Here is a 10,691-nt window from a genome sequence, read left to right as displayed (position 1 = left end):
GAGGCATAGTCTAGGTAAAGAATTATGATGAGACTGCGTGTCATTGCACATTTAGGTATAACTAGAATAAGTGCACTTTTCTTTTTTTAAAGAAATTGAGTAAATAGACACCCTAGTCATATTGCTCATTACTTTAATTGATCAACCGATTAAAATAAAGGAACAAAATACTTGAAATGAAGGTAGTGAGTGGGGTGGTGAGGGTTACCACGCTATGGGAACTAAACCATTGTCTACTTCAAGTACTTCAAGTTTATCCCATATGCATCAAATTATATTATAGGAGGTGCACTGAGTACTGCAATTATAAGAAAGGACATGCTGTGTAATACACAATGGCCTCAGTTCAGCCCTATGAGAGAAGTGGAATTGCATGAGAGGGCAGTTTTACTGTTATCTCATGTCCTGACTCTTCCATTTCATGCAAATCTTCACAATTATGTGATTTTATAGGGGGCGAACTTATTTTTACGTGCCTGTCTCACACACAGCCATCCCGTTCCTCTGTCCCACCAAAACGTGTCTCCTTTCCTCAGGACCGGCGTTGCTAGTGGTCATCTTTATCGATAGTTGTGCTTTTGTTTCATTATGGCGTGTCTGGAACTGGAGTCTGACACTGACCCATGTCAGGAAACCCAATGCTGAAATAAGCTGCAGAATCTTGATAACGGGCCTTTCTCTGATATCCCATGTCGTAGCTGCGACTTGCTGCATTTAATATCAAAGCCAATCTGCAGGGCCATACCTGTGCATCCTTTTGTGTACACACGGTTTATGTTATGGGATTTCTACCCCCCACCACCCCCACCCCCACCCCGCTTATGAAATGGGTGGTGGGAGGAGTGGGAGTTGCTTTCATGTCGCACAAGTTCATAGCTGCAACTGCCCAAAGCCTTGACCTTAGATCTGAGCCGTGCGACAGCAAGAAGGAATTCAGAGGCTGTGCTTTATGCCACCACTATGTGGCTACTCCTCGGCCACGAAGCCGTCTCTGCCATAAAAACAGATGATGAAACTGGGGTGCAATAAAACCTCTTGACGCTACAGTTTGAAAACTTGCATACAGAACTAGGAGACATATTGAAGACGGTAACAATTCAATAAGTTAAGCACATTTTTTTTACATGTGTGAAGAGTACAAATCACAACATATGCTTAAAGTTTTGGATAGTTGGTCAAATGCAAGCGCCGAAGGAGTTCATATATAAACATTCCTCTCAAAACATAACCGGATTTAACCATTGGATATAATTCTTAAGGCCAAAATACCATCACTAGACAAGAGACTGGCACTTTGTGTAACTTGTGAAGGAAAAGTAACATTGATATCTGTAAATCCAGAAGAGGGCAATATTGTGTATTAATTTCAAAGAGATTTTCATAGTGAACTGTAAGTATTAAACCACAATAAAATAAATAAGACACCACACTAAATAAGAAATTTAAGAAGTATATAACCAAGTGTATTTTTTCCTCTGTCAATGTACACATATTTAAATTCATCTCACAGGAACACTTTACATTAACATTAAGTAAGAACGGGAATATACTCTGATCAGCCTATGTAAATGGCAACCATATTGGGAAAAAATACAATTTTAAACAATGTAATAAAAATAACTGAAAAAGTCCGGGACATATGGCTAAATTCTTATTCCTTTTGGAATATAAAGAAAACTGAATAAAGATTTGCAAACATTTTAATTAATATGTTTTCACATTTTCAAATCACCTTATGTGACTGAAATAATTGCTGTGATGACCACTTTTGAGAGTAAGGATTTAGTAAACCTTTCTCTGATTACAAGGACTGTCATCTTGGGAAAGTAATATTGTCAAATATGAGAAATATCTAGACATTACACTGCATTTTTTTTTTTTAATCTTTTTCTTTTCTGGGAGGTGTCCTCTTTATATATAAAAATGTGGACTCAAGTTTACGGCGCTCTATACAGAAATGCTTTTCTGGAGTTGTTGTTTGCGTTTTCTTTTCTTTACTTTTTTTTTCTTTTTTAAAATCTCCTTCAAGGCTAGAGAGGAGGGAAGCCAGCATCTTTATACAGAGTGGAACATGTTCTCTTTCTCACAACAAAGATGCTCGGAAAGTTCTCCAAAAACGGCTTTCCTTCAAGCCCCCATTTTTATGCACTTTCCCCAGTCTCATTCAGTAGGCGCTGCATTGTAGTTTCACATCATGGAGAATATAAGGGCAGAGAAAGAGTCCCAAAGTCTAGTGTGTGTCTTTCTCATGCCTGAGGATGAACAGGGACAAACACTCACGCACACACGCATACACACAAACCTGTATCCTGATGTACTGTCAGCAACTTCCACAGAAATTTTTTGAATTTACATAAGTACAGTGTCTTTTAATGATGCGAATATCTCCAGCTTTCTTAGGTTTCTTTACTCAAGACCCTTTTCTTCCATGACAAGTTGGCGCTATGAATCCCTCCAGCAATGGGGCGAAAGTTCTCCAGTGGATGAAAATCAACCTATTGATTTCATATCAAACAACTCTCCGATCTGAAAGTTGAATGTGAATACATCATGCATGGAACACCAATGAGTAGCCTAATAGATAACGAACATCATAGCACCGTGGAGAGTGAGAGAGAGAGAGAGAGCACCCAACATTCACACACCTCCTACAGCTCTTTCGGGGGTTTTGCGGTACCTATGACCCTCACAGAATCACATTCAAGCTATAACCTTTAAACATAGGGAATGTCATGGTAGCCTAGTGACTATAAGGTGTACAGACTTTAGAATGAAATATAAAATGCTTTATGGGCTATATGAATCATACAGATCATATAGATTTCTCATAGAACCACATGCTACTACTACTTCGCATTTTACTCTACTCCCATTTTTCAACTTGACCAAAACTTGCCAAAAGTTAAACTGCACAGTACATATTCCAAACATTTCTATTACCCCATAAAATAATCAGTGTTTTCAAGGAAATGTTGAGTTTAAATACTGTTGGCCCATTTTTCTTACTACGAGCATAATTAACTCTGTGAGAAAATATATTTAATCAACTCGATATTCAAGCAGTGACACAAGAACACGCACTTTCCCAATACTTCACAATTATTTACTGTTCAGTGTGAATTGTAACATCAAGCCTAATATATTTTTTTCCATGATTCAAATTTTAGGATTCGATTGATTGTATATTAAAAAAGCCAAAGTATTAAAAAATTAGCATGATAGATAATGCCAAGTAGCTGGCACTAGAGACCACTGCTGTGAAACCAGCGGGGCGGGTCACGTTCTTCCTCTCTTCACAAGTGACTCATTAACATCTAGGAAGCCTGCACTCTGGAAACAGAAATTTTAATTGCAAAGAGAACTATTAGCATGTCATCCTTTAGCAACGTAATAAAAGATTTCCTTGAGAGGTAAAATGGATTAAATGAGGTTAAAAAGGCTTTGTAAAACACCCAAGATATGGGCATTTAACTCCTTTAGCACTATTTCCCCTTACTTCTCACCTTACTGAGCCATTAAGAAAAAAACGTTACATTTCAATAAAAGAATGAGGGACTTAAATGATTGATGATGAAAAAGAGGTAATAAAATCCTCAGCTCACTATCTCTCTCTCTCTCTCTCTCTCTCTCTCTCTCACTCTCTCGCTCTCTCGCTCTCTCGCTCTCTCGCTCTCTCCCCCTCTCTCTCTGTATCTTTCTTTTTCCTTCCGTCAACCCGCTCCTGCCTCAGACATAATACTCCTTGTCTTTATTTTTCTTCCCCTTAGTGACGGTCTTGGCCACAGCAGCAGTGGTGCCAGGCGTCTTCTCCTTGACCACGGCCCCGTTACTCTCTGTGCCAGAGCCGCGGCTCTGGTCTACCTGGTAGGAGCCTTCGTCGCGGTTGCGGTATTTGTACATGGCGTAGAGGAGGATGAGGATGCAGAGAGCTGCGGCTGCTACGATGCCCACCACCATGCCGGTGGTGCTGCTGGACTCACGTATCACCTCCACCGCGCCGGGGAGGCTCTTCTCAACTGGAGCTGTGGGGCGAGCTGTGGGCACATGGGGGAAATCGGGCGGGTAGGTTAGTCCGGGGGTGAGGCGGGAGGACGGAGCGGGGGGAAGCAGCACCTGGTCGCGGGTGTTCATTTTACCTGCGGGGATGTGGAGCTGGTCGGGGTGGGTGGTAGGGGCGGGAGGGGCAGGGGGGCGACGGCCACTGGGGTTCAGGCCCCCACTTTTGCCCACGGCAGGGGGGGGAGGCAGGACTGTCCTGTCAGTGACCATTGGGGAGTTTTTATAGAAATCCTCGTCATCTGACTCAGTCATTTCCCCTGAGCCAAAGGCAGACACCTCCATGGGGTCGCCACAGTCTTCCTGGTCTGGGGGGCATGGCGGTCGGGGGTCAGACAGGGTGAGGGACTCTTTGGTGGTCTGGAGGGGGCTGAGGGAGGTTGGGGGAGGGGGGATCGCAGGGAAATGGGTGGCCACAAGCTGAGGATCTTGGGTGTCCACGGTAATTATGGGCAACACTAATTCACCTCCTGTGGTGAGAAACAGAGGAGAAGAAGGTAAGAGGAGCAAGAATGAGCGCAGAACAAAGACATCTAGTAAATTCGCTAGAAGCTCATTTATCAGCACCACCTGGATTTAGACTTACAAACTATGACATTATCTAACAGTACTCAACAATGGTAACATTCTTAAGCTACATACTGCACAATAAGAGGTATTCCAAAATATTCCAAAACTGACACATAAACATAACCTTAGCATATGTTCTGGTGGCTGCTGGAATAAACAGTAAGCTGGTTCCTGGTTCCTCTTTGGTAAAACAAAATAGCAAGCCATGGAGTTTGGGTCACTTACATCAACAAATAGGCCGCATGATTTTTGCATGGAAAAAAAGCAAATTACAAAAAAGAAAGCTGTGTAAGATGGTCCCTTATAAACACCACTTTTCTCCCCTCCATATTGCTTTAGCTGTATTTCTATGCAAAAGAACATTGAACATTTATACTGGCGGTCAACTGCTGTTTTACTGCTAATGTAAGGCTTTCTCTATTCAGCGATTCTCTCTGTGCATAAAGACATTAATATGATGGAGGGCATTCCTTTCTTCAGTGGAGTATTTAAAGCAACGTTAGTGTAAAAATAAGGAATAGCAGAAAGCTAATAAGAAAAACAGAAAGTGACTTTGGTATAAGAAACTCATCAATCTTCTTTGGAACTCTTGATTCTTGAGATTATAGATTAGATGAAAATACAGATCACTGACAGTTGTAAGGAGACTCTTGTATCCAAGATCATTATCAGAATTAATTTAGTCAAATCATAAAACTTTGTTCACCGAAGTGTCTGATCGCAATAGTAAACAATGCAACATTCTCTCAGTAATGAGAAGGACGAATAACTCTACTGGAAAGCATGTAAGATCAACCCTCTCTCTCAATGAATGTCTCTGATAGAAACGAATCACTGTGGAGAAATGACCAGTCAGCAATGTACGTTGGCCAGAGTGGAGGGGCATTTGGTTTAGGCATGACAGCTTTACACACTAGGCTCTGATCACTATTCATTCTGGATTAGAGTAAGCTCCATGTAGCAATAACTCCAGCCAAAAAGGTTCATTGCTATCATCACTTTAATACGGCATTAGTACAAAGGAATAGCAGAGAAATGATTGTGGGATTAAATTATTCAAAATAGCACAATCCTGCTTTATTGAACTTAAAAGTATTTCTGCAACTGCTATATATTCATAATTATGGAAAAAAGACAAAGTTTTTATCTAAGAATTTACATACTAAGCACTTCTACAGCAAATGGAATATGCAATGTTTCTATCCTAAAATAACACTATACCATAAAGGCACTTAATTTAATTTGCAGACAGCCCCTTAAAGCACTAGATAGCAGTCTGACACTTGACAGTGTCATGCTGACTATAAGTACGTCTGTCTCTGTTGTGGCAGCAGTCTGACATTACAAACAGCAGCTCTTTTTACAGGTTATATAAATGGGCAAATTTGGGTGAGGACAACCAAGGTTGGGCAAGTGGATGAGATATCCCACAGTTTGTCCAATGTGGACTTATAAAGAAAACATGTAAAGATGTTCAAAGGAATAATCCTGACATACATTTAAGTTTAAACATCCTTATTTCATTATATATTTGTTAAATTTGAACAGTGAGGTAATTCTTTAGGGCCAATGACTGACTCTCTCTATAAGGGGTTTGATCTCATATACATAACTACACCAGTGTAATCTTTTTCTAATAAGAGGTATCACTCTCACAGCACTGTGACAAGACATCTTCAGTATGGACTCCTAGTCATTCCGTAACCCCCTACCAAGCTCAGAGCTACGTGGCTTAAAAAGCTAAGATAGCTTCTAAACTCCATGCTGATTGGTCCGTATGGCTAGCGGTATTGGGGGCCTGCATCATAAATCCCTGGCCGTGTGGACACAGTGCGTGTGGAGCAGGGCTGCTAGCGTGGACCAGGAGCCTGCGCTCAGGTGCAGGGCCATGGACCTGCCGGCCTGCCTGCAGCTTCACTCACCAGTGCCAGGTTCACACTCCTCCAGGTCCTCGTCGTCACTGGGGCACTCTGCTGATGCCACCAACAGGTCGTCGGAGTTCTGCACAAGGAGGGCACAGAATGCAGGCCATTGGTGGTGACCACAAAGCAGGCTAAAGCAGATAAGAATAAATGGAAGATTCGCTTTTCATTCCTTGGTGGCATCTGCAACATTTTGACTTAACTACTGCTTTAATTTCAACCGAGAGGTGCTAGTGTTTCTTTTTTAATGTACAGCTAATTTTTTGTTATTAGCCAGCTGTTCGCTGACCCAAGGATGAAGTTCTGGAAGGTGAGATGTAATATGTAGGCCCACAGAGAGCCCCTGTATTACATGTGATGTATAAAATACAAGCCAAGCTGGAACACCTCTGTTGTTTCCTGGTAGGGCTGAAACTAAATTAACATTCTGTACTCACACCTCGTATTCATAAAACATGTAATTGGATCTGGGCTGTAACTGATTTTAATGCATCAGTTTGTCCTCTCCTATCAGGAAGTCATAACAATTTCCCGATTCACTTGGATGAACGTACCTCCATTCACTGGGGCATCATCTACACCTAACCAGCTAGGCATGGTGTATAGGAGGAATCTTATCGATGGTGACATTTATATTGCTGTTTCGTGCCAGCAAATAATTCTACAGGTAAATTCCTACCAAAACCTGAAAATAAATTCAAACTTTTCACTGGACTATGACCTTTTGTATTAGGAGAGAATCTCCATAAACATAAATAATAGATTCTCTGCTCAAGTACCAATACAGAAGGCCCCACGACACCTGGTGCCTGAAACATACAGAACCGTCACGATGGAAACTTCCTCACAAGTTTCTGTAAAGTGAGAGCTAACGTAGACCTCATTATGCCCTTCACATCTTCCTCATTCATCAAAATACTACTACTAGCTTATTGTATGCAAATATCCTCTAGTACCAGGACATAAATAAGCCATGACTGACATCCATTTATTTATTGAATTACCTTGCAAATATTCCTAACCGGGTTCTGCTAAAAGCATTCTGTTGGTCTCTGGCTTAATGTGAGACCCAGCATGCACTGGAGGACATTATGGAGCCTCGAAACTTAAACCCGGTAATTACGTCCCTTCTAAGTGCACTGAACAAGCTCAGATTGTCCTTTTATTCTATTACCGCTCCTCTATCATTATGGAAATAATCAGATAACATATTTTATAAGCTTTTCATTCTCTGAGTATTGATTTACTTGAAAATTACTACAGTTAGAGAAATCCATACTTGAAAAAGATCAAAGGCACCATCATTTCACCATCAAAACTTTTCATAAAATGATCAAAGTCACTGGAGTGTTTTTTTTTTCCTTATAAATGAAATGCTAAAATAAATGTGCTTTTGAGTCTGATGTACTATGCATACAACACTCTGAATGACATTCGGAGCCTCTCATTAAAAGAGCACAACATTAGCTTTGCCTGGCTGCATTTATTAAAGTAAAATAAGGACCTTTCTTATCTGCAATTCTGCACAATGCACGTGTGTTTAATAAGACAAGTTTATGAAGTGTGCTGAAATCACTGGTTATATTTATTTTGATATATGTGCAAGGTTCTTACAAATTTACCATGACTAATTTGTGTCATAGCAGAAAGACAAACACCGAAATGTTCGCAGTTGAGGGCACTTAAAATGTCATAATCCCAAGGGGAAAGGCAAAATGTTGATAACTTAATCAAGACCTGGTACGGCATCCATCTTAGCAGCTCTATTTTGCATGTATTCGTGAGGCTGAACCGCGGCTGAATTTTACAGGGCAGATCGGTCGCTTATACAAGCGGTACAAAGCGAGCTCATGGTCGTTCAAAAGCTTCGAGGAAAAAAAAAAACAAGCGCAGACAAGAAAATGGTAAAGATGGCCTCAAGCATGTGGGAGAAATAACACATGCCTGCTCCTGTAAGTTGTTGTTTTTATTCCCTCATACTTGTGCTTGAACTTGCGATATGTGTGGAAAAGTACCACCAAACCGTGGCTGTGGGTCATTCCAACGTGAGGAGGCAGCGAACACTGCGAGAACAGGTTACCTACACTGCTGATATTATGGAAGCCTTTCTCCACCTTTCTGTATGAATAGAAATAACGTCTCACTCGAGGTGAGCAACTGCCCTTTGAGATGTCTTCCCCCCCCCCAACATACTAATGTTAACGCAGTTCATCTCAAGGCCTGAATGAATTTCCTATCTATGACAGCGCACTGAGTAGAATTCTATTTAAATCGCTCCCTCTCTTTCTGGGACAGGCAAGCACAACGGAGGTGCGCTGGGACCCGCACGCGCAGCACTGATCCGGATCCCTTACTTTCTCCTGTTCCCTTTTCCACCATGGACGGTAATATTTGTGCACAGCGAACGCCGGCTTCGCGGCCCCGTCCCCCGTCCCCGTCCCCCGTCCCCCGTCCCCGTCCCCCGTCCCCCGTCCCCCGTCCCCCGTCCCCCGTCCCCGTCCCCCTCCGACGCCGTCCGCTTACGAACGCCGACAGTCGGCCTCCGACTGACACTGATGGTTATCGAGTGTGCCCTTTCTTCATATCAATACCCATCTCCTGATCGATGGGGGTCGAACAGCGTGCAAACGAAGGCTGACAGGACGGGAGGAGCGCCGAAGTTCGGCGGCGTCATCCCCGAAGGCGCGCGCGCGCGAGGGCTGCCACATGTGACATCCCCGATGGCGCGAGGGCTGCCACATGTGACAGTCGATAGGACGAATATTAACGGCGCCCCGCAGCAGCTGTGCGTGCATGCCGGGGGTGAGGTTGCAGAGAGCTTTTCGGCGGGCAGACCGAGGAGCCTGGTGTGAGTCACATGCAAAAAGCTGAATATCGCCAGATACATGAGAAAAACGCAGGAAGAAGAAAGAACAACTGTGCACATTTGAAATGAGCTGCAGAGGAGATAGATTCAGGGAAAAGGAAGACACTGAAACAAGAACAAAAAACCCAAACCAACTAAGAGTGACAGCGTTTCACCTGTGTGACTTATAAACCGTAGGCCAGATTCAATTAAATGAACATTTCATCTCAGAGTTTTACTTTCATAAAAAGTACTTTCAATAAAAGTATTAATTCAATTTTTTTTTGCTGTCCTGCCTGTGTCCTGCCGTGCCTTTGATAAGAACAGTAATTAGTGATAATGATTTGGGAAAGAACAGGGCCATTTAAAAGAGCACAAGGAGTGAAATGGGAAACGCTCAACAGGGATGGACTCAAAAGGAGAGAATTAGCATCTGAAATAGGCAGAAAGCCAATTAGTGAGCATCCAATCACTGCCTTAGTGAATACTGGAGACAGTAGAATACAATATATCACTAGGCCAAAATATGAGAAAGCCCCACTGCAGGCCAGGTTACCTGGTTGACCACGTTGCTATGTGTCTTCTACAGCTCTTTATTTTTACCGGGTATCCTGCATTCAGGACAGGATGGACTAGGAGGGCTTTGAGCTTTTCAAATGCTATGTAGTGCTCTAAGAGCTCCAAAACAATTTATTTGACTTGATTTGATAAATTAGCAACTAATAAATTCAATTCTTTCTCATTATTCCTTTTCATCGGTGTAGCTCTTCTACAATAGACATCGTCACGGAGCGGCTTTATAGGAGTCTGAGTCCGAACGCTGTGTAAACCAGCTGGGGACTCTGAGGACTGGGATGGCTAAAGGCACCTGTGTCGTAAAACACTGACTGACACAAGGTTAGCGGCCAGTTTACACTGAAGAAAAAAGTTGTAGCAGCGTAAATTACACTGTCTCTTGTCATTTCTAGCTGGCCGATGGCACATTTCAGGATTTTGCATGACAGTTAAGTAATTTTTTCTTGCTTTGAGTAGCTTTGATGCTAGCTAACTAATAGTACCTCACAGAAATGTGACTAAAGAGTGAGCTACTAATGTACCGAGCCAGTTGTTTCCCCCAAAATGGCAATCAAAACGGTTGTCTGAGTTTCAGCTCATCGCTCTGATGTAAACCTCTCTGACTTTAGAATGTTTTTGCAGTAAAGAGTTGCAAGGAGATGTAAGTTGCGGGCAGTAGCGTGCTGCATCGCAAATCAGTTCTTAAGGTAATGAGAGCACATAATTCGTTCAGTATGTAGACT

At 42.3% G+C, this 10,691-nt stretch overlaps 1 protein-coding gene across 12 annotated transcripts in view; it reads right to left on the bottom strand.

Moving 5' to 3' along the window:
* Window positions 1-1,437: 1,437 nt before the first annotated feature.
* nrxn2a (neurexin 2a) overlaps window positions 1,438-10,691 on the bottom strand; it is a 213,227-nt gene continuing 203,973 nt past the window's right edge. For 6 of the 12 annotated variants that reach the window (XM_081718679.1, XM_081718677.1, XM_081718673.1 and 3 more), the window contains 2 exons: window positions 6,549-6,627; window positions 1,438-4,526 (listed from right to left, as the gene is read on the bottom strand). In XM_081718679.1, coding sequence (XP_081574805.1) covers window positions 3,727-4,526; window positions 6,549-6,627 — 879 coding nt within the window. In that variant the 3' untranslated portion in view covers window positions 1,438-3,726. The remainder of the gene's footprint in view (window positions 4,527-6,548; window positions 6,628-10,691) is intronic. The other 6 variants (XM_081718682.1, XM_081718681.1, XM_081718680.1 and 3 more) reach the window with 2 other exon arrangements.

Source organism: Electrophorus electricus, chromosome 8 (assembly GCF_041902795.1).
Source record: "Electrophorus electricus isolate QZ-2024a chromosome 8, ASM4190279v1, whole genome shotgun sequence".
In the NCBI taxonomy this organism is placed as follows: Eukaryota; Metazoa; Chordata; class Actinopteri; order Gymnotiformes; family Gymnotidae; genus Electrophorus; species Electrophorus electricus.
The sequence above is the reverse complement of the archived record's forward strand: the minus strand, read 5'-3'. Positions and strand labels throughout refer to the sequence as shown.